Raw genomic sequence first — 23,770 nt, forward strand, 5'->3', positions numbered from 1 at the left:
TTTTTTGGGGGGGGGGGGGGGGGTTGATATATGAAGTGATTTCTGTGTACAATGAACCCAAAGCTTAAAATTTTGAACACGAAGTGCTGTTACTTCTACATTGTCAGAAATCGGGTACAGTTGGAGCTAATTTCATCCCCTTTCCACACTGAGGCACAGCTAAATATTGGTGTATTTTCCAGATCTAAAATGTACAGTATATTTCCAAGCTGGCAAAGACAAGGGTCAAAGGTGCAGAATTTATACATTTGATGTTATCACCTCAGGGAGACGCAGTTGTAATACTTAAGATAAAATATATTGTACAATATTTACAAGTGTAAAACCAAACAGGCTTTCTAAAGACTCATTTAAGAACAAGTTGTAATTATGTGTGGATTCGATGTTAAAGCCTAGACCAAGACCTTTATTGGACATTTATTAATTAACAGATCCATTGACATGAACCACAATACACTCAAAAAGCACAAAGGTGCAAGACCATCCACTTCAATCAAAATCAATGTTTTGAATATTGCACGAGACATATATATATATACAGTACTATAACTTTACTATCCTTCCCAATAGGTAATTTCTACTATACTATTGTAAGCTCCCATGCTGTTAAATACACAGCATGTTATCAGTCAAAGGCTGCATCATGGACACACCTCCCAATCCTGTTAAGCTCAGCTAAACACTCTTCACAATACAAATCCCTCTGCACAGCATGTCAGCATTATCCTTAGGCAGGGGCCATAAGTGCAAGTGAATGTGAAATGTACACAAGAACAACTGACACTGTTTATCGAGTGAACTTCCTGGATGAGGGTCAGCATGTTGGCCAGGCTGGATCTGTTTTGTCAAGGTGGTCTAAGGATGTGGAGTTTGTCTCGTTGTGGCTTCAGCTGCATACATGGACACATGAGCAGGTGGAATAGCAGTGAGACTTCCAGTGCACCGCCTGCTCAGGAAAACCCACGTGTCCTCATCACAGGTGAGACACCTCTTTTTCTCGCACATAAGAATTAGGGAAAGGTTATTTTGCTGTCACTGTGCAATTCTTGTTAGGCGCTTGAATACAATGTTATAATTGTTAAAATCATTATGTACAACACTGAAAATCCATGCGCTGCTATGCTGTGTTCACTGTGCTCCTGCAGGAGGACTACTTGTAACAATTAGCTGACTGCTAATGATATAAAACAGCCAGCGGTGTAGCTGTGGAAAGAATAATAGGATGCTGTCATGTTTTGTCTCACAATTAAACTTAGGAACCTACAAAAAAAATTGCTTTGCCGATTCAGTAGAACAGTACAGTGTAACAACAATGATTTCATTTTTATTCCCAAAAACAAAAACAAAAAAAACCCCAGTAGATTTGTATAATTGAAATAGTAAGCTTGCCTTTGTATGCAGGTGGACTTGGGCAGTTAGGTGTGGGGCTTGCCCAAGTGCTCAGGTGAGACATTTCTGAAATTAATTTGCATTCATGAAAAAAAACACGTGTGATGAAAGAATGCTTTAATTGTTGATCAGGAAACAATATGGGACAGAGAACGTAATCCTGTCAGACATAAAGAAGCCCCTGCTTCATATTTTTAACAGTGGTATGTTGTGTTTCATTACACAAGTTCCTTCAATCTTAATAAAAGTTTAATCAACATATGAATCAATAAGTGAGCTCCCCAACATGCTCGCTTTCTCCATCAGGTCCATTTGTATATGCTGATGTGTTGGACTACAAACATCTCAGAGAAGTGATTGTAAATAACCGCATCACTTGGCTTGTCCACTACAGTGCTCTGCTGAGTGCTGTTGGGGAAGACAATGTGGCTTTAGCACGCAAAATCAATGTCACAGGTCTGCTTAATCACACTATTAAACAAGCCACGTTTTTAAGGCTCTTTATGTTCATACAGGTATGATTATCTGTCTCTTATCAAGGTCTTCATAATGTGCTGGACTTGGCTTTGGAGAACTGTCTGCGCCTTTTTGTGCCTAGCACCATTGGAGCATTTGGTCTGTCGTCTCCTCGTGATCCGGTGCCTGACCTCTGTGTCCAAAGACCACGAACCATCTATGGCGTGTCCAAAGTTCATGCGGAACTAATGGGAGAGGTAGATCAATTTTAAATACACAGTATTTTCTGAGCTAGTGGGCTCCAAGCTAATTGATATGGAAGTGCATAATGATACTCAAATCAAAATAAGCAAATGCCACACCTCCGAGAGACACGTCCTTTTTACTCCTCAGGAACCACAAATAAACAAACAAGTAGTGCCACTCAATATCTTTACTGTGACTGATTACCACCATGTGTCATAATCAACCTCTTCACAACAACACACAAACTCTGCAGAGTGGACGTGGGATCTGTAAAGCTGAAGTTTACGGTGGAGCATACCGGTAATGAGAAACTTAAACTAAGTTTTTGCTAAACATTGCAACAATTAACATAGTATATGTGTTATGTTACCTATTATATTATATTGTTGTAATTAGGTACCATTATTTTTCTTGGAAAATGGAAAAAAATAGAGAACAAATGCTGAAGAATTTGGATTAATGGATAATCATTAATCTAAATTCAATAGCAGTTTTTCTCATTAGGGTCACAAATGAGCTTATCCCATTTGACTTATGCTGGACTGCCACACGCCAATTCAAACCTATGGAAAAGTACGGGGGAGAACATACAAACGCCACACAGGAAGGCCAGAGCTGACATTCAAACCCCAAACCTCAGAAGTGAGGAAGACGGGCTAACCCATCCATCCATTCTCAATACCGCTCATCCTGTTCAGGGTCGTGGGGTCCTGGAGCCTATCTCAGCCGATTTCGGGCGAAAGGCAGACTACACCCAGAACTGGCCGCCAGTCAGTCGCAGGGTACATATAGACAAGGACAACCATTCGCACTCACATTAACACCGTCATTGAGTGAGAACTGAACCCACGCTACCTGCACCGAAGTCAGGCGAATGTACACCATCAGTGACTGACGTGCTAACGCCCAACATATTATTATAAAATTCATTCGGACAAATGATGCCAAAGAATGACTTCCCCCCAGTAGATACCAAATACTCTTTGAAGTTGTCAGTAAATGCCCCACCACTATATAAAGAAGTAGATGAGCAAATAGACAGATTTGTTAGTTTAATATAGAGTAACACATCTGTATGCTTCTTTTAGTACCTTCATCATAAGTATGAATTGGACTTCCGCTGCCTGCGTTACCCAGGAGTAATATCATTCAAAACGCTTCCTGGTGGAGGCACAACAGGTATCGCTTCACCACCACCTGAAATATCCAAATATACACAATATCCAGTTGTGATGAATTTTATAGACTTGGTGTTTGCCACCTTTATTCACAGACTATGCAGTCCAAATCTTCCATGATGCCCTCAGGAAGGGTCACCATGAGTGCTACTTGCGCCCCGACACCCGTCTTCCTATGATGCACATCTCCGACTGCCACCGTGCCACTGTAGAGTTTATGCAGGCCCCCGAGTGTCAACTGTCCCTCCGTACCTACAACATAGCTGCCATGAGCTTCACTCCAGAGGAGGTGGCCCAGGAAATACGCAAGCACCTCCCACAATTTAAAGTCACCTACAATCCAGACCCTGCCCGTCAGACGATTGGTAGGACTTAAAATTTAGTATATCCAGGGCTTGACATTAGTACCCGTCAACCCGCCAAATGCGGGTGAATTGATGCAGTGGCGGTCTTACCCGCCACTCCCACTAGCCACTTTGGCAAGTTATATCAACACCCCCTTACCCCCCGTGTTGACGAATGCATTTGGAGTTAATGTCAAGCCCTGAGCGTATTCTATATGAAAGGTTGATCATTGACACGTTGAGGTTTTTCTACACTTAATACAATAAATTCTTGTGATGGTTGTGTCATTGCAGCAGACACCTGGCCAGTGAGGTTTGATGACTCCAATGCCCGGAAAGATTGGGGCTGGGTGCCAGTGTTTGGACTGGAGGACCTGGTTTCAGACATGCTGCACTCTGTTTGGGACAAATGTTCGTTCACCAGTCAGCTAGCACATTAAGACCGATTTTTCTTTTTGTATTTTTTTCCAGGAAATGACATCATGTCCAGTTACATTTTTTTAACTCTATTATTACATGATATTTACATTCTAAAATGTATTTCCCCCCTGTTAATTTACCCTTGGTGACACATTCTTAAGCTCACCTCTGTCTGACACAGAGCTAAAAGATCAATAGCAATGACAGCCAACCCTGGATTCAAACCCACATTCTCTGATAGGCAGGCAAGTGTGCTAACCATTTGGCTAAGCTTGTATCCTCTTGACACACCATCAGGTGCAGTTTTTCCCAGCCTTCTGCAGAGGTTGATAAGTTCTGAGCTTATTTTGACAGAGTAGAAAGTACAGCTATCATTTTTCAAATGTAGGGAGTATAAGTTAAGTATAAGTTGTATGCATCAAGAAACAAGAGACTTTCATTAAATATTTTCTCTGGGCCTATATTAAAAGTTATATACATCGCCTCTGGACAGGCCAGGTGTATGGATTTGGGACACATATGTCCGTAACTTTGTATTTAAACGGGACATAGTTTGCCAAACCAACTTTTTCGAGTACTGTATTTGGGATGTAATAGTGTCTCTATGGTGCCTCAGTAAACGTGAAATATGAATTAAAATCATCCACGCATTCCTGATGTCCAGACGTTTTTCTGCCGAGAGGCCTGAAAACAGGTTATTTGAATTTCTTGAGCTTATCTACATCACTAGCGAAGTGACGGCTGTCTTAGCCTAATATGGACAAAGCGGCTACAAAACTGGGTCAAACAGAAGTAGCTTTTCTCGGGGCCTTTTGTAGACACTCGTATGAGGAAAAGCAAGGTATTTTTGAATGAAATTGACACTTTTATACTAAGTCCTTGTTAGAGAGTCACTCTATGGAGCTTGAAAAAGCCAAAATAGGGGACCTTTAAGGCAAATCCTGGTTGCTGCTGTTGTACACAAACTTTGCTGCATATATTTGTTTGGCATCAGCTGGCACAAACTTGCATACTGCGATAAAAAGCCACGAAAACGGGGTTTCTCAGCCAATGTGACATGGAAATGGTTGGGTCTTTGCCAATGAATTTTATGTGGTTGCGCACAATTACAATGACGTTTCACAAATGTTCCCATTACAAGGCCAAGTTTACCACTACAGGGTGCAGTTAGCTAGCAAATTATGCCTACAACCAGAAAAATGCATCTTCCCTGGGATGCTACAGTTTACAGAACATCTTGGAATTATTATTTAAATTCCCAAGTGTTACGTGAGTGAGAGCATGTGGTCTAATGTCTGTCAGTTTGAGCCACGGGCTGAATAACGTGCCACTGTGTTTAATTAACGGTTAACTTTCCCTGAAGTGTCTTTGTCATACTGGCCCACACACAACTCCAAGCGAGGTGGAGACATATTGGAAGACACTGTCACCGGCCCACAAGCCTGTTAGCCTGTGAGCTATAACTAGCAGCTAACATTGAGTCGTCGCGGCATGGAAAAGCACGACGACACCTCAGTGGAATATATTCCAGGCACCGGAGGCTTTGATCGGATATACAGTATATTCACGGGTCAAACATATAGGGATGTGTAGGCATAATCTAGCTGTATACGATCGTATTTGAGTGATAGGTAAGAACCGATCGGGGGGTTTCAGCGCATTCACTGAACGTGCCCACAGCGTCTGATATCTGAGGGAACGTCTCAATATTTCAACATTTTGAAGCCTGATTTCATACACTTATACTTTTTTTTTTATTCATTCAAATTTGGCAGGCTTGTTAAGAACACTCTTCTCTGTTGTGTTTCTTTTTGTCACTTTACAAGGACTTTAAGGATATACTATTTGCCTTGCTCATATTTGTCATTTTATTAGTATTTTTATTTTTTGTCTTCAAGGAAAGTAATGTGGTGACCACTGTGCATGTCCAAGCACCCTATGAATCAGCTGACACCGTTAATACAGACACGTGTTATTAACTCCTTTTTAAAGAAATCCACAGAAGAGGCAACTCTATCGCCTTTGGTATTTAATCTCATGTAAAAGGCGGTCAGCAAACAACAACAGGATGACGAAAAGACACAAGATCCACCAAGTATGGAGGATCGTACATGGTTGACAGGTAGAAATTCCGTGAACCTCCAGGACTTGAAAATAGTGACATCTGGTTAGTACTGGTATTCAATACTTAAGTAAAAGTACTGATACTTGTGGAAAAAAATCTACTCTACTAAAAGTAACCCTAACACTAAAGTACCGAAGCCACTCCCTTATTTAAGTACAAAAGTACACTCCTATAATTGTACTTAGATGAAAAAGTAAAAAGTAAATCAACATTTTTCAACCCAATAATAAAATACATATCGTGAGATTTTTGTATTTCACCATAAGATTGGCATGCGTTGTCTGGAGGCAACAATGGACAAAACAATGAGCAAACAAAAAATAAAAATAGGTAGGCTTAATGTGTGCAACTGTCAAGTGTCTTTGGGTCTCTAGAAAAAAGCATTACAAGTGGAATGATTTATTATTATTATTAAATGAAAAGACACGCATTTTTTTGTACTATTAAGATAAAGTTGCACACAGTACAACATAAATAGTTAAAAATAAAAAAAGCTAGATAGGGAAAGGTGGGGGCTGACTTAAACTGTCGAAAAAGAAAGAAAAATGGCTATTTTCATTTTTATTTATTTATTTTTTTAAGAGTTTTGCTTTGGCAGTGGGATAAATGTGTTGGAAATGTTATGTTAATGCTCAAACGTGACATCATTTACTGCCGACAGGCTCAGCTAGAATTCAACAAACTGGATCTCACCGAAAGCATGGCAGGCAGTTTTTAAAGAGTTTTTAAAAATATTGTTACCTATGAAAGGTTATTCCCAGTTCGGAGTTCCCTTGATGCGATTGTACGACTTGTGTGAAATCGTACGCAGCACAAAGTGCAGCATCAATCCTTGTTATTTTGGTTTCGGTTTTTTTTTCGGTAAATTGAAACCTGAACATGCAACTAAATACATACGGTATCTGTTTAGACCAAGGGAGCAAAAAAATGATCGCGCTTTTAATGAGTCCGTCATATACTATATGTGTACCAAAGTGCAGGACAAATACGGATAAAGAAACGGCACACGTATTGGTTATGTCATGGCATGAAAGAGGACGAATCGCGGTCTTCCCTTTAGGAAGGCGACTCGAGCGGATGTAATGCATGTGTCGTCCTGCAGGATCGCATTCTTCACGAGGCTGAATACAGAACATCATAGCACCACACGTCTTCACTCAGCGGTCCTCTAACATCTAATTTGGTCAACGATGGACGCGGGGTTCTTCCGCGTAAGCTGCTCTGAAATGTAGTAGATGTAGAAAAGGGTTTTCTGTCGTGATATATTCCTAGCGTGTTATTTGGCCTGGTCGCTATCGAGTTACAGTGTAGTTTTGGGCACCGACTATCAACTGGTGCAAGGCAACAATGCAATTTGCTACATATTCGGTTACACTCTTCTCCTGACAGGGATTATCCAACGAAGCAGAACTTGTAACATGGTATTGGATAACTATTAATCGCTTTTGGAATTAAATTCACGTGACACCTGAATGAAAATGACATTCAACTTTGTTAGCCGGTTCCAGAGAAGCGACTAGCCTCGGCTAATAAAGATGGCGCCCGGGCGGTGCATCGTTTCCGTCTCCATGAGCGCGTTGCAGCAACACCGTCGGATAAAATACAAGTTGCTATCGTGTCTGTCGTAAAACCAAACCGATGGAACATATGTTCCCGTGTCCTATGTCACATGTTGAATGCTCTCGGCTGCATCGTCGCCTTTTGCCACAATAAGTTTCTAATTTAGCCAGTCGTGGATTTAGCTAAGGCTATCTTATTGCTATCAATGTCATGTGTTCAAACTCCATAAATTAACCTGATCACGGTCACTTCAACCTCTGCTCATCTTCTAACGAGTACTTGGGTTGTGGGAAATATGGTAATAATATTATTTTGTCTGAATTTTGGGATATTTCCTCCAAATAGATACCGATGGGCCTTGGATGTGCTGTGACGAGGTGGATAGAGTAGCCAAAAAAACGTCCTTAAATGAAGCCTGCTGTTATACTTTTAACTTGACTCAAGTAAAAGTAAAATGTAGTCTTCCAAATAATCGAGTAAGTTAGTATTCATTGGACAATCACTACTCAAGTGCTGAGTGACTGGTGAATAATTTCTTTTTAAATCAGCATGAGTGTCAAATAGACGAAAATGTGATCAACTAGGAATGTGCAAATTAAAATACTGCCCAATATTATGACTTTAACAAAAACAATGATTAAATAGTCTTTATAAACTAACAAATTAAGATAACTTCAGCCACAAAAGTGATCTTAATTTTAATTGTCTACACTTGTGAAGAGACTCAGATGACAGCACATGACATCGCTGTTCTTTTTTTTTTTGTAGTCTGTAAAGTAAACGGATTAAATTTGAGGGCAGGGGTGTTGTGCCTCTTGACAATAAATTGCACTTTTTTTCTTCTGTTGTTTCTGCTGTGCATCATGTAAATAAGTCACTATAAACTTCTGTGTGGGTCTTTGGGCTCCTATAATTTCACTAATTCCAACTATACACCAATTTTATTGGCCTGATTGGTATCGGCTGATAATTAGCATTTTATGCTGATCGGCTTTAATGTCATTATTCGGCGAGATCGGCTCCGCAAGACATTTACTCTGCGTCGCCATCGTGCACAGTATATTTGAATCCAAAAGCTAGTTTATTTTTTGCCTTGTCGCATGTCTTTTGACATAGTACTGTAAATATCTGATGGCCAATGAAGTTATTTAAAAAAATAATAATAATTTTTTTTTAAATGTTGGCGGTGTGGTACAGACAACACGTCTGAGACAGGCAACACGTAATGACTAGACTAGAAGACAAATTTGTCTTCTAGTCATGTCAGACTACTGCAATACAATATTGTATTCCGATACCACCGCATCCCGTTTTTTACGATCATTCGGCTTTATCTTGTCAACTCAAATGCGACCGAATACACTCGTTACTGTGGCGACGACGAGTGATTCGCACCGACTGTATTGTAAGGACAAAATGGGGAAAAACGTGTGTTGGTGGTCACCGGTGCTCAGGACAGGAGAAGACGTTCGTTTAAGGATTGCTTGAGGTATGTTCACATACTTTTAATATGATACGGCTCGCAAGCAGGCAACAAAACGTTATGTAGCCTAGCAAGCTACTGCTAGCACTGACGGTTGTACGTAAACATGCCGCCGTTCTGTTGAATCATTCTCTATAAAGTTTCGGTGTGGGTGAAGTAATTTAATTACAATAAAGTAATTACAGTAAGTTATTTCTGTCATGTTGTAATGTTTGTTTGACCTGACTATTTGGAATACACGATTTGACTAGAGCAGTGATTTCCAACCTTTATGGAGCCACGGAACATATTTTACAATTGAAAAATCTCACGGCACACCAACAAACAAAATGTCACAAAAAGTGGATTACATTAATTACTGTATTTACTTCCTGCCATCTAATAGAAGACCATTCATTTGTTCTGTCTGTCACTGCCTCACTGGCATAAATAGATTAACAAAGATACATTTTTATTGTAAATATAATTTTTGGGAGCAAATAAGTACACAAGTAAATACAGTAAATGAACAGGTCATTTAAATAGACACATTCCTCCATCTTGTAATCTGATCGGTTATCGTTTTTTTAAACTCTGTGTTTGGCCCCAAAAATCCTGATCGGCTTTAATGTCATAATTCGCCTATCGATCAAGGACGTCATTGATCGGCTCCACAAAAGGCGTTTACTGTGCGTCGCCACCGTGTACAGTATATTTGACTCCAAAAGCTAGTTTATTTTTAGCCTTGTCGTGTGTCTTCATGAAACGACATCATCGAGGAATGATCGTCTCAATTATCACAAAATTTCTACCTAACCCGGCTCGCTCCTCGGTCAATCTCCTTATCTCCTTTATGTAATTTCTGGTGGGAGGTAGGTTAGGTCGACCTCCATGCATGCTTAAGTTAATAGAAACGCTCCTCAAAATGGCGGCGTGACAACAACTTCTGGGTCGCTTTCAATGTTTTGAGGAATGTTGCAATTAAGAGACATAAGATGAGCCCTTTGTGTGCGGTCATGTGACTACCTGGCTCCGTTTGGTGAAATGGAGTCAAACGTCGCAAGTGGTTACGTTGGGTTGGTGAAACAATCATGTGGCAGTCCCCCAGGTAGAGGTCTATCTGGCAAATAGATCGCGCAAGCGATAATAAATAGATAAAAATACAAGCATAAAGCGCAATGTAGTAAAAGGAAAACTTTTTCACGAAAATGCTCAAGTAAAATTTAAAATTTAGCAACTTTTCCGACAAGTACAAAATATTAAAACAGTTTGGTAAATGTAGCACATACCTACCAACCACTGGTTGTCACATTGTCCGACTTTGCGTTATTAGCTAACATTTGTTAATTTGTTTCTACAGGGCACGAGCGCGGAGCAAGACAACCGGTTTAGCAACAAGCACAAGAAACTGTTAAAGCAGCTGAAATTTGCAGAATGTCTCGACAAGAAGGTATGTACTATCTTCCTGTTATATCATTTATTGTTGGAGTCATTGATACCTTAGCATTTACACTAGAGCTGAGCGAAATCTATTCATTAGACTTAATTGCTCAGGATGATATTTTTAAAAAATGTTTTTTTTAATATAGGCGCTAGTTTGCAAAAGCAGAGCCAGTGTTGCCAATTTAACCACTTTGTCCGACCCCTTTAGCGACTAATTTTCAAAAAAGCCATGAGCGAGTTTAATAGCTACTAAGAAACAGTCAGCATGAGTGGAATCATATCCACATTGTATTCTGTATGACAAGGAGCTCAGTGGAAGGCAGTTGGGCTGAAAATTTGACATGGCGCCCATTGTAAAAAGCCAAACAGCAACTATTTCGTCTGAATTGTCGCTTTACCTCACTTACAACTCCACATGAGTAAAGTCTGAGAGAGAGCTGGAGTTTGACAACAGACATGCGTATATATATATATATATATATATATATATACACACACACACACACCAGCAAATTGCTGCACATTTAAAATAATTTGTTAATTCGTTATCAGGTTTACAGTACATATGTTTTGACGAATGGAAGTGGAAGTTGATGCATGTTAATGACGTGGACAAAAACATGCTGGAGTAAAAAAACAAATATTTGAAAGCTTGGTTGTTATCAGAAGTAAGGAAAATCCCAGAAGCGATAAACAAAAATCAAATCTTGTTTTGAATGATGTCATTGTCATTGCTTTTAGGTGGATATGACCAAAGTAAACCTGGAAGTCATAAAGCCATGGATTACTCAACGAGTGACAGAGATTTTGGGCTTCGAGGATGATGTCGTCATAGAGTTCATATTTAACCAGCTTGATGAAAAGGTAATGTTTTTAATTGCGGTTACTTGTTTGTTTTTGCAAAACTGTGTATTTGAGGGAAGTGCTTTCTCATTAAAGAAGGGAAATTGTCAAATTGTGCTCTAATTGAGTGGATAAATTAGCAATTGGTATGTATGATTACAACATAATGTTTTGCTGTTATGTAACAACGTGACTTTATTCAGCATACTTCTAATTATGATGTGATTTATGATTTAAAAGGCCTGAACCAATATGGATGTTATACCTTGCATCAGAAGTATAGCACCAACACCTAATTAGCTCTCTCCTGAGCCCAAAGTCACTGAGCCCAACTCTCCCTTCATGATGCAGTGTGTGTTTTGAGGTGAGTTATATACAGGGATCATTATTATGCCAGTGATAGACACACCTGAAAAATGCCATAAGGACTATTCAGCTCATTCAATTGTCCAGATCCCTTAATATGCAGTTGAAGTTGTAGGCACGTCTTAAGGCAAGTGTGATAGATAACTAACTTTGAAGCGTAACATTTTAACCTAATTTAGCATGAAGCCAGAATGATTTCAACTGACTTCCAATTGAGTCTCATGTATTTTTGTCCTGGTTGTGATACAGATGGGTGTGTCTGATCACATCATGTATTGTATACCCAACCCAATAGGCACTGTATTATCTAATGACAAAACATCACTCATCTTACGTTAGCTCATTCATGTCCATGAATCCTCAGACTTCAGAAATTTTTTTAATTGATTAATTTATTAATTTAGCTATGCTGGCTTTTAGTTTGGAATTAGTCACTCGGAATACTGTAATGTACACTTAAGGGGTAGACTGTGCATGTTATTATCCTATAATTAAAAGTAACATTTTAAAATAGTAAATATGAAATCTAAGCAAGTTGCTTTGTCACGTTGTCTGCCCATTAGAGGAGAGAAGCTGCATTAACATTGAAATTCCTAAATTTTGGTGGTCTGTTGTCAGTCTTCTACTTAGCTATATTTTTTATTAGGATACAATTAACCATATATTAATGTGTGCATATTTTAGCACTGGCTAGATTTGCTAAGTTAAATGGTACTACAACTAGCCCATGGTAAGAGATAATTGAATTGACATTGTTGAATAACACCTTTTTTTTGTGTTGCTCTGTACTCATTATTGCTTGTTCGTCTCTTGCAATTTAGATAAATGATATAACATTAAGCTCAAGGTGGTTGATTCTCAAGCAGTAGTGAGGCGGAAGCAAGCCAAGGGAGCTCCATGCCCACTGATCCCATGGGACTCACTGAAGACACCGGAACTGTACTTAAAAGTGTTGGGTTTTAATGCACTCTGTATTGTGGCTATTTGTTAAACTCCTGAAGTTGTAGACTATGGGGAGACTGTACAATGGAATGTGGGATGGGAAGGGACAAATAAGTATTACATTACTTAAATGTCAAACACAAGATATGATCGTTTCTTCTGTATATACTACTCTGTGTATACATATGTAGGAGCACCAATTGGAACATGATAGTAATATTGCATGCACGTTTTGATTAGCTAGCTGTCACACTTCAGAAAACAGTTTTGAGTTGGAGTTCAAATTAAACTCATAGAGTCCAGTAATGCAGTGGTTCCCAACCTTTTTGGGCTCCAGGACCCCCTGCATATTTTTGATCGACCCTGACCCCCCTGATCTGCGGGGGTAGGGGTGCAATTTCATAGAAACAGCAGGAACTGCATTTTAAATAGCATTATGGCCTTTAAGTAGCGTTTGAGGTAAATGAGCTTTTAGTTGTAACCCAGAACAAAACAGCATACCACAATAGGATATTTATGCAGTGTTAACAGAAATATGTAACTGCATTTTTTTGTAGTACCTTTTAGAAATATGTAATAGAATGGTTATGCAGTAGGCCCAGCCACCAGGCGCTCTCCTTCGAGCCCCACCTCCAGGCCTGGCTCCAGAAGGGGACCCCGGTGACCCGCGTCCGGGCAAGGGAAACCTCGATCCACTTATATTTTTCATCATAGGAGTCTTTTCGCCGTGCTTTGTCTGGTCCCTTGCCAAGGACCTGTTTGCCATGGGTGATCCTACCAGGGGCGTGAAGCCCCAGACAACTAAGCTCCTAGGGTCATTGGGCCTGCACCCATGGGGCCCGGCCGGGCACAGCTCGAAAGGGTAACGTGGGTCCCCCTTCCCATGGGCTCACCACCTGTGGTAGGGGTCGGGTGCAGTGCGAGCTGGACGGTCGCCGAAGGCAGGGACCTTGGCGATCCGATCCCTGGCAACAGAAGCTGGCTCTAGGGATGTGGAATGTCACCTCTGGCAGGGAAGGACCCTGAGCTGGTGTGTGAGCTCGAGAAGTTCCGACAAGATATAGTCTGACTCGCCTCCACACACAGCTTGGGCTCTGGTACCAGTCCTCTCGAGAGGGGTTTGACGAATTTCAGATTCAGGAGGAACAGTGTGGTTTTCGTCCTGGCCGTGGAACAGTGGACCAGCTCTACACCCTCAGCAGGGTCCTCGAGGGTGCATGGGAGTTTGCCCAACCAGTCTACATGTGTTTTGTGGACTTGGAGAAGGCGTTCAACCGTGTCCTGTGGGGGGTGCTTCGGGAGTATGGGTTACCGAACCCCCTGATACGGGCTGTTGGGTCCCTGTACGACCGGAGTCAGAGTTTGGTCCAAAATCCGGCAGTAAGTCGGACTCGTTTCAGGTGAGGGTTGCACTCCGCCAAGGCTACCCTTTTGTCACCGATTCTGTTCAGAACTTTTATGGACAGAATTTCAAGCTGCAGCCGAGGTATAGAGGGGGTCTGGTTTGTGGCCACAGTATTGGATCTATTCTTTTTGCAGGTGATGCGGTTCTGTTGGCTTCATCCATCCGTGATCTCCAACTCTCACTGGAGCAGTTTGCAGCTGAGTGTGAAGCGGCTGCGATGAGAAGACCATGGTCCTCAGTCAGAAAAGGGTGGCGTGCACTCTGCAGGTCTGTGATGAGATCCTGCCCCAAGTGGAGGAGTTCAAGTATATTGGGGTCTTGTTCACGAGTGTGAGAAGAATGGAACGGGGGATCGACAGACAGATCGGTGCAGCGTCTGCAGTGATACGGACTTTGTATCGGTCCGTTGTGGTAAAGAAGGAGCTCTCAATTTACCGGTGGATCTATGTTCCTACCCTCGCCTATGGTCACGAGGTGTGGGTCGTGACCGAAAGAACAAGATCCCGGATACAAGCGGCCAAAATGAGTTTCCTCCGCAGGGTGTCCGGGCTCTCCCTTAGAGAGAGGGTGAGAAGCTTGGTCATCCGGGAGGATTTCACACTAGAGCCGCTGCTCCTCCACATCGAGAGGAGCCAGATGAGGTGGATGGGGCATCTGATTCTGATGCCTCCCGGGCTCCTTCCTGGTGAGGTGTTCTGGGCACATCCCACCAGGAGGAGACCCCGGGGACGACCCAGTACACGCTGGAGAGACTACATCTCTCGGCTGGCCTGGGAACGCCTCGGGATCTGCCCGGAAGAGCTGGATGAAGTGGCTGGGGAGAGAGAAGTCTGGGCATCCCTGCTAAAGCTACTGCCCCCGTGACCCGACCTTGGATAAGCGGTAGAAAATGGATGGATAGGTGGATGGTTATGCAGTAGATTTAAAAATACGTGTGGGGGGGATGATCAGAACCTTGCACATTCAGGAGTTTTCCCACAGCACTTTTCTGCAGATGATGTTTAACAATAAAAGCTTTATTATGAAATGAATGGTATGTGCTCACTAAAATGGTAGGGGGGTCATAATTTCAAAGAATGCAGATCATGTTAAGTTTGTATTAACAACTCCATGCAGTAACTTAATGTGAATGGGAGCGAGATCTCTATTCAAATAAAATGAATTACACTTGTGAAATAGATGGAATTAGAGAAAAAAAAGTCCTCTTACCTTCTACAGTTTAGGGCTGTAAACGTGTCACATTTGAGTAAAATAATGTTTTTTAAAAAGATACTTTATTTTGACGGACTCCTTGCAATTACACCACGGACCCTTGGTTGAGAAACACTGCACTAAGGGACTAGGATTTTATGAATTTTAGTATTGTTGTGCAGATATCGACAATCACAGGTATAGTTTGTGAGAAATGACAGGTAGGCACTCCTAATTGAGGGATCCTACCTCTTAATTATGTATTTTTTGTTCCATTATTTCAATAGCAATGTTTTCTCTCTCGCTCTCTCTCCCCTGCTTCGTGTGTTTTGCAGCATCCGGATAGCAAGATGATGCAGATTAACTTGACTGGTTTCCTGAATGGGAAAAATGCTAGAGAGTTCATGAGAGACCTCTGGCCCCTGTTGCTGAGTGCCCAGGAGAACATTGCTGGCATCCCAACTGCATTTTTGGAGCAGAAGAAGGAAGAAATCAAGCAGAGACAGGTGAGATTAAACGTTTAATAGGCATAGTGAGTTTGTTAACTAAAATGCTGATGTGTTAACCTTAGGGCTGCACGATATTTTGTTTGAACATCTTCATTGCGATGTACATGTGACAAGTAGCCACATTGCAGGGTCTACTGCGATGTTGGTATACTGTAATATACAGTGAAGTAACTAATTGTAAAAGTGACCAGCAGAGGGTTCTGTTTGGATATGCTCGAAAGATTAAAATAATGTACACATCCTGCATTTCCTATTTCGCTTTAAGAATGAAACTCGACAGGCATGTGGCAGCTGCGCGAGGTGTGTTCAGGGCCATTGCGTAAATGGGAGTGAATGTGTTCTTTTGTAATGCAGTACGTAATTGTAGAAATGTATTTCTACGAAAGTTATTTGTATCAGAATGCTTTAGTTAAAACACTGTACGATCACACTGTGATAATATGGAATTAATTTTGTTTTGCAATATAAGAAAAATAAGAATAGATACATTGATAATATGCCGGTAGTCTGCCAGACCTGCTAGGAGTTCAGTTACTATTATTATCTCCATCATTCGTGTCATACTTTGTTGTGTGTTTTTGTTTGCCCATCAAAGACAAAAGCCCCGTTTTTGATTCCTTATTTAAAAAAAAAAAAAAAAAAAAAAAAAAAGTCGTTTTTGAGATTGTAGGCTGAAAGCTGCAGCTGGCTACTAGTCTGGACTGAATGGGTGACAACAATCAGAAAATGAAATACCAATATTTTGAGGGTAATAGCCCGTCAGCAACATATTGGGGGGAAAAAAAGGAGAAAAGGAACTATGAACTCGGTTGTTTTGGGACCGGTGAAAATGAAAATTATGAACTATGAGCAGAGTTCATTTTTTGTAACGATGACCCAAGCTTTGAACTACTTCGTGTAAAAAAATGCCCCCCCCCCCCCCCCAAAAAAATAGCTGTCATTTGTTTCCAATATCATGCAGCACTAGTTGATATGGTTTGGTCAGAGACAAATATGACAAATGTTTTGTGATGGTGTTACATGAAATGCTGTACAGTCTGATGATCTCACATGTTGTATGTTCCCAAAATTGCACATACTCACTAACCTTGAATACATTTTTGACCACAAATAAAAACTTAAGAGGCTCAGTTGTCAGGTGTCAATAGAGTTTCGTCTCCTCATATAGATTGAGCAGGAGAAGCTTGCCTCTCTGAAGAAGTTGGAGGAAGACAAAAAAGATTCAAGAGAGAGGGCTCAGTCCAAGAGCCCGAGAAGGTAACACAGTCCTTCTTCTAAAAGGTAGCTGAATGTAGCATAGTTTGTTTGATCCTACTCACTGTTAACCTTTCCTGTATCCAGACGGAAGACGAGGTCCCCATCGCCACGACGTAGGTCTCCAGTGAGGCGGGAAAGGAAACGTAGCCCCTCACGCTCCCCAAGACGTAAAGCTAATTTACCTGGTGGGAGTTCACCTCCTCCACCCTTGATGCAGCTGTCCACAAAACCTGTGGAGCAGCCAATGGAGCCTGACACTTCAGGAAGTGCCATGCCAGAACCAATCATCCAAGAAGCGTCTTCCACCAGGTAAGCGTTGAAACTGCTTGTATCTTTTTCTTCATTTACATTTGTGCTAAAAGTAAGATGCCACAATGGAATTAGTATTCACAATATGCCTTTACGTTACATTAATAATCTAATGATCAAAATAAAACTTGCCTTCTTTCTTCTAGTGAAACTGTTGTGGAGATGGCGAAAGCAGACTCAGTGACTGAAGACAAGGAGATGCCGCATGAGAAAAATAAGAATGAAGAAAGGCCCAAGTCCAGGGAAAGGGAGAAGGATAGTAGAAAGGAAAGACCTCAGCGCCGCTCCCGATCTCATTCCCGCCACCGCAAACGGCGCTCCCGTTCAAGGTTATTTTCCATCATGTAATGTTATGTTGAGTTTCCTTCAAGACTTGTCATAGGTAACCCGAATTATACTCTAACCTCTTTCAGATCTTACTCTCCACGTAGAAGGCAGAGTCCCAGAAGAAGGTCTCCACGTCGAAGAAGCCCACCCAGACGAGCCCCCCCCAGCTCCAGAACCAGACCCAGGCGTTCTCCTGTCCGGAGGTTAGTCATTGATAATGCTTTGTAACGTTCTGAAAATATATATCCTAAATACTCAGTTTTACTGATTTATTTCCATGGGTTATGCCATCTGTGGGTCTAATTGTGTATGTCCTACAGGAGACGATCTCGCTCTGCTTCATCCTCTGGCAGCAGCTCCTCACGCTCTCGCTCACCTAAAAAAATACTGAAAAAAATATCCAACACGCCTCTACGAAAACAGCCCCACTTTCCTGATGCCTCTATAAGCCCTAGTCCTAGGAAAGACAGGCGATCACCATCACCACACGTCAGAAGGGGCAGAGGTTCGTTGTCCCCTCCCAGATCCTCTGGTAAGAGCTTCAACCTTGCTTGCTTTCCTTCTATGGTAATTATGTCCAATTAGGCGATACAATAGATTCTTAGGTGTTTGTGGAGCATAAACAAATGTGCGGAAAACACAGGTCGCAGTTTCATTTGAAACCCATTGTAAATTTTGTATGTTAGAAAAAGTACATTAGATCTTTTCAATTTTGTTGAAGTTATTATTAAAGTGTCGATAATAAAATTTTAAATTAATAAATCTCTTTGTAAGGGAAAAAAGTATGTTAAACCTTATATTGCATATACTCCTATTGTGCAGGTCATACAGTTTTGGGCAAATGAATCATGCAAGAAAAAAAGTAATCAGTTGTTGAACAACTTTTATAATTTCATAAAATAGATCCCGTAATTTCTCGTGTATAACGTGCACCCATGTATAATACTCACCCCCAAAGTTGACCTCAAAATTCTGGAAAACCTATGTGTCATGCATTTTTTCAATGCATGATTTTGCTTCTACCAATATGATCAAAACATGAAGTATTATCTGTATTTTGTTAGTTTTTTTCAAAGAATTATTCTTAAGTTAAGCACTTTATTTGAACACGTAATCCTTTTTTGTTTTGTATTTACTTGCTCTTATTTTGAAATTCACAGCCCTACTTTTATTTAGTAAATTAGAAAACACACAGTTGTGCTCATATGTTTGATTACCCAGGCAGAATTTGTAAGATGGGTTCAATTCTTGAAAGAAAACATGAAGGACCAGGCAAAATTTTTATTTCAATGGGATTTAAATTAAACGTGAACCATATCAGAAAAGTATTATTAAACAAAACACAACCATAAAGAAATTAATGATGGTTTTTGTTCAGTCATCAGTCTTATTTAAAAAAAAACATTTCACAAATTCTGCCAGGGTATGTAAACTTATGAGCACAACTGGACATATATGCAGTCATACGTACCTCTCATATTGGAATGAAAGTGTAGGCTTCACCTTTTTTTATAACCACTAGGTGGCGGTGGCATTTTGGAATGAAAGTGTACAGCTTTTTCATAACCACTAGATGGCAGCATACATTTATAAAATGTGAGTTTTTTCCCATTTGCCCCTATACCCATGTATAATGCGCACTATTGACTTGACAATTTTTTTGGTGGGGGAAAACTTGAGAAATGACGGTAAATGTTGTAATATAATAAATAAAGTTGTTGTTTAGTTTAATAATTGAACAGTCAGGTAGAAAAATGGTCAATTGAAGATGCATCAATCATCCAGTCATAAGTTTGCTCGAGGTTCCAAGCCCACTTAGTAGTGTGAATGTACCTCTAGTTAAAATGTGAAAATCCGTTCACAATATTAAAATCTGTTTTCAGAAAGATGACAATACTTTTTCATGGTGACTTATCACTGATGGGACATTTTATACTCTATATTTCAGAGGAAGATAAAAACGAGAGAGGCGCAACTGCAGATTCTGTGCAGCAGAGACGACAATATCGTAGACAGAATCAGGAGTCATCTTCAGGTACGATAAATTTCACTCAGCCAGCCCTACAGCCCTAAAGAATCTTTTTGGTTTCAGATTCAGGATCTTCTTCCTCAGATGAGGAAGCATCCAAGAGACCAAAGGGAGGACCAGGTGCCAGAAACGGTGATGTTAAGAGGAGGCGTAGCCACACTCCTTCCCCGAGAAGGCGACAGAGAGAGGCCTCTCCTAGGTCAGACACATTATGATATATGCAGATTATTTTGGTTCACTAAGGAAAGTTAATTTGACTCTTTTTTTTGTTTTTTTGTTGTTGTTGTATTTGACTTTCAGGAAAAGACGTTCACCATCTCCTGGTGCACGCAGGCGCCGTTCTCTTACTCCCCCAAGACGTCGCAGGACCCCTTCACCAAGACGAAGGTATTGAATTATTCATAATACTCAGTATCCGTAGAGATTTTATATACTGTACTTCCTTTTTCAAAGTCTTTAATAGGAGTGGAACCATTCACAAAATTCACGGTTCGGTTCGTATCTCTGTTTTGTGGTGGCAGTATTCGGTTTGGTATATGTTAACAGATTTTTCATGCCTTTGGTGTTTGCATGTCTGTTAACAGACGCATCAGGGAAAATCTATTTTTATTAAACACATTATTCAGTTTGTGACTTACACTACATGAAAGTTGAGTGCTTACGTCCTGGTGATTATATATCCACGAAGTGTTACATTCCAACATATTAGGGTAGCCGAAATAAACAACAATGAGCTGTTTCTGTAAATTGTGGTATCAAAGGAAGATGAGTTTTCAGGGAGTAAGCAGTGCTAGCTGGCCAACGGCATGCTGTAGTGGAAGAAATGGGCAAAGCAATGGGGCTGATGCGAACGAAAGGGTGACTCATGCCAGGAGCCCAGGTGGGTCACGGGACCCCGTTTTAGCCACGCCAAAGAAATTAGAAAAACTGAAATGGTGAAAAACTGTTTTCAGCAATTCTCTTCAAACAACGTATTTAGGAATCTGAATTTATTATACAGGGTCTTAAATAATTACAAAATAATTAGTGTTACCTGTAATCCTCTGTTCCTGTACAAATGCCAGTAAATCTATATTCTAAATGTCTATGGTGCTCTGCAGGTCTCCTTCCCCACCTTCCCGCAGACGTTATTCTCCTCCCATCCAGCGTCGCTACAGCCCTGTACCGCCTCAGAAGAGGAAATTATCTAACTCTCCTGCTAGACGTGCTTCACCAGGGCACAAACGCCGTCCATCTAGATCGCCAAAACGCAGAAGTTCTCCTGCTCAGCGGAGGCGCACGCCTCCCTCGTCAACATCCCCGCCCAGACACAGAAGAAGCCCCATGACCTCTTCTGTCCGGCCAAGTCGAGATGCACGATCCCCTCCTGTAGCAGCCAATCGGCGCTCCCAGTCCCCTGCAAACCGCAGTCGCATTAACAGAGGTTCCAACAGTCCTGTAAGACAGTTTGAATCCTCCAACCAGCGGAGACACTCACCATCACACAGTGAAAAACCTATCCGAAGAGTCTCCCGCACCCCAGAGCCGCGCAGCAACCACGGGTAAATAAGTCACCACTTGTGGCTTTTTTGGTTCAGTAACATGATTGGCTTGTGTAATGTAGTATGTATACGCAGATGGACAAAATTATTGGTAATGCTCTGCTAACAAAAGAAAAAGTCACAAGGGTCATGGAAACAACTTGAAACTGCCAAAGGTTATAGCAATTAACAGACAATTAACCAGTGAAAATCAGGCATTGCGTTTGAATTCTGGTTCAACATAATTTAAAAAGTAACAAATGAAACAGGCCTGTATAAAAATGTCGCTACATCGAGCAAAATTTTAAAAATAATTTGACCATAGACACCTTAAACTAAAGTGTGTCTAACTGGCATCATAGGTGTCTTCAAACTTCTAATCAGTCAGTCTGCTGATTTAAATGGTGACAAATAGTTACTGTCATGTTTGATGACATGGGTTCTTAGTGTGCATGTCTTCAATCAATCGTTACATTTATATGCATCATGCATTTTGTTTGCCCATGACGGGAAAAAAAAAAAACCCTGCCAGGCAAACACAGTATTTATTGTACTAGACTAACTTTTCCACTTATTACTGTAATGGAAAATAGTAAATGTGAGTGTTAACTATGAAAACCCTGTTTAATTAAGCTTAACAGTAACCCGAATGATTTGTGGATGGAAACGTACTCGGTCATGTCAATGTCATTGCTCTTTACAGACTTTCTTCGAGCCCTCAGCCTTTGAGAAGAGTTTCCTCCAGATCTCGATCCCTTTCTCCTCAACCAGCTGCTGTGAAACACCCAGCCCCCACATCTGCCTCCCCCTCACCGTCTCGATCTGCTAGTGCGTCCCCGCCACCAGCCAGAAAGGCCAGCAGTGGCTCTGGCAGCCGATCACCCAGCAAGGTATTCTAATATGTTGATTATTTTTAAAGGGTAATTGCTATTGCCAAATTCTGTGTCAGAGCTAGTGGGACGTTTATTAAGTCTGTGCTGTTCTCAAATTGAATAAATCATTGTTCTCTTAATTTCTAGAGGCCCTTATAATTGGATTATGTGTTGGGTTGCAGAATTCAGATGTTGATGGCAGTGCCAAGAAGAAGAAGAAGAAGAAGGAGAAGAAGCATAAGAAGGAGAAGAAGCACAAGAAGCACAAGAAGCACAAGAAGGAGAAGAGTGGCAACGCAGGATCTGGAGAGACCCAGCAGAACCAGGGTGGGGATGAAGATGGTGAATCAAGAAAGGTTATGTCTGTTTGTCATCTTTAGCAACGGAGGTTTTCTGATGACTCTTTAGTAAACGGCTTAGAACATCGAAGTAGATGTATTGTTGTCTGTCTGGCAAAATGTGCTGCCTCATTTAGTAAAAATAACTACTGGTTGTTCTTTTTTCAGGAATCAGAGAGTGAAGTGGAGGACACGTTGGATGACCTGGAGAAACATCTGAGAGAGAAGGCCCTGCGCTCCATGAGGAAGGCCCAGGTGTCTCCCTCACAGATGTCCTAAATCTCAAGGCTCCCCCTTCCGCCTCCTAACCCTTTTCACATTAACCTTGATGTTTGTGATCAACCTGATTCAATTTAGAATGTACAAACTGTTAATTTTGAGTTCTTTTTTTCTTTTTACAGATTTGGTACATTTTGAGGCATTGCTTTTGTGTGATTTGTCAGCCTACCAGCTAAACTGTAAAAAGCTTGTTGTCCATACCTACTAAATTGATTAGCATGGGAACATAAAAATTGAGGGGTTAATTTCAAGATGTTTTCTTCCCAAAACCAAAAGTAGTTTCCTTTTCAGAAGTGATTGCATGTGCAACGACTGTTAATGATGTGCATGAACCACAGGTTATGGCATTTAGATGAAAAGCTGCACAGTTATGTGGTTCTGTTACCCTTCCAAGTCAGAGCAGTGTCACTACTGTTTAAGAAAAAAAAAAAAAAAAAAAAAAAAATGTCCTCATAGCAGTGCACAATTGTGCACAATTGTATTTACCAGTTGGTTTTTGTGGCTTGTTCAAAAAGGATGTTATAATTTATCCAACTCAAATTTCTTTCTTTTTTTTTCTTTTTTGACATCCGTGCACCAAGCTAATCCATGTGGGACTGCTTTGTTTCGTATTTAGTACACCTTATTTGTCTTGTCATCCTTTCAGAAATTAAAACCTTTTGTAGGATCTCTTTTCCTTGTTTTAAATTGAATCTGTAAAATGCCATTATCATTTTGTGAGGGATATTGTCAAACAAAGTAGCTAGGTAAATTATTGAATTGATATTTTTTTAATGATTTAAATTAGGTGAAGTTGACTCTTGACACCCAAATATTGCTTTAAAAAGTTTGAAATCAAAACCAATAAATATTACTTTCCTACATATAGCCAAAAACGAATTGTCTGAATAAGTCGTGGTGGTGTCGGAGTACTAACTTGTGACCACCTCATGTTTTAGAATAAAACGTCTTAAATTCATA

The 23,770-nt window shown here is 40.7% G+C and overlaps 2 protein-coding genes across 7 annotated transcripts; both read left to right on the forward strand.

Moving 5' to 3' along the window:
• The first annotated feature begins 4 nt into the window (after positions 1–4).
• On the forward strand, positions 5–4,676 carry tdh2 (L-threonine dehydrogenase 2). 2 transcript variants are annotated; one of them, XM_061696568.1, is made up of 8 exons: positions 5–979; positions 1,402–1,444; positions 1,522–1,592; positions 1,696–1,845; positions 1,930–2,102; positions 3,180–3,270; positions 3,365–3,634; positions 3,908–4,676. In XM_061696568.1, exons 1-8 carry the CDS (start codon positions 808–810, stop codon positions 4,051–4,053), a joined length of 1,116 nt encoding a protein of 371 aa, XP_061552552.1. In that variant the 5' UTR covers positions 5–807; the 3' UTR covers positions 4,054–4,676. The 2 variants fall into 2 exon arrangements, with proteins under 2 accessions (XP_061552552.1, XP_061552553.1); XM_061696569.1 differs by lacking the exon at positions 1,522–1,592 and having other exon boundaries at positions 9–979; positions 1,784–1,845.
• A 2,550-nt stretch (positions 4,677–7,226) lies between these two features.
• Positions 7,227–23,477, forward strand: srrm1 (serine/arginine repetitive matrix 1). 5 transcript variants are annotated; one of them, XM_061696571.1, is made up of 16 exons: positions 7,227–7,369; positions 10,541–10,630; positions 11,365–11,487; positions 15,706–15,876; positions 17,048–17,136; positions 17,221–17,445; positions 17,592–17,774; positions 17,859–17,975; positions 18,093–18,304; positions 19,721–19,807; positions 19,865–20,000; positions 20,102–20,188; positions 20,902–21,342; positions 22,025–22,211; positions 22,376–22,549; positions 22,700–23,477. In XM_061696571.1, the coding sequence occupies exons 1-16, from the start codon at positions 7,349–7,351 to the stop codon at positions 22,808–22,810; spliced, it is 2,454 nt and encodes an 817-aa protein (XP_061552555.1). In that variant the 5' UTR covers positions 7,227–7,348; the 3' UTR covers positions 22,811–23,477. The 5 variants fall into 5 exon arrangements, with proteins under 5 accessions (XP_061552555.1, XP_061552556.1, XP_061552558.1 ...); XM_061696572.1 differs by having other exon boundaries at positions 22,376–22,535; positions 22,700–22,796; XM_061696574.1 differs by having other exon boundaries at positions 22,376–22,520; positions 22,700–22,796.
• Positions 23,478–23,770: the final 293 nt, after the last annotated feature.

The sequence above is a fragment of the Phycodurus eques genome, chromosome 14 (assembly GCF_024500275.1).
Source record: "Phycodurus eques isolate BA_2022a chromosome 14, UOR_Pequ_1.1, whole genome shotgun sequence".
Lineage (NCBI taxonomy): Eukaryota > Metazoa > Chordata > Actinopteri > Syngnathiformes > Syngnathidae > Phycodurus > Phycodurus eques.

What these genes read in the sequence shown, in the direction of transcription:
- tdh2 (XM_061696568.1), top strand. Translation starts at nt 808, where the DNA reads ATGAGGGTCAGCATGTTGGCCAGGCTGGATCTGTTTTGTCAAGGTGGT. An exon ending in GGGCTTGCCCAAGTGCTCAG is followed by an intron (nt 1,445 to 1,521) that starts GTGAGACATTTC and finishes ATTGTTGATCAG; the next exon opens with GAAACAATATGGGACAGAGA. An exon ending in CCCTGCCCGTCAGACGATTG is followed by an intron (nt 3,635 to 3,907) that starts GTAGGACTTAAA and finishes GTGTCATTGCAG; the next exon opens with CAGACACCTGGCCAGTGAGG.
- srrm1 (XM_061696571.1), top strand. Translation starts at nt 7,349, where the DNA reads ATGGACGCGGGGTTCTTCCGC. An exon ending in TTAACCAGCTTGATGAAAAG is followed by an intron (nt 11,488 to 15,705) that starts GTAATGTTTTTA and finishes TGTGTTTTGCAG; the next exon opens with CATCCGGATAGCAAGATGAT. An exon ending in CAGAGAGAGGCCTCTCCTAG is followed by an intron (nt 20,001 to 20,101) that starts GTCAGACACATT and finishes TTTGACTTTCAG; the next exon opens with GAAAAGACGTTCACCATCTC.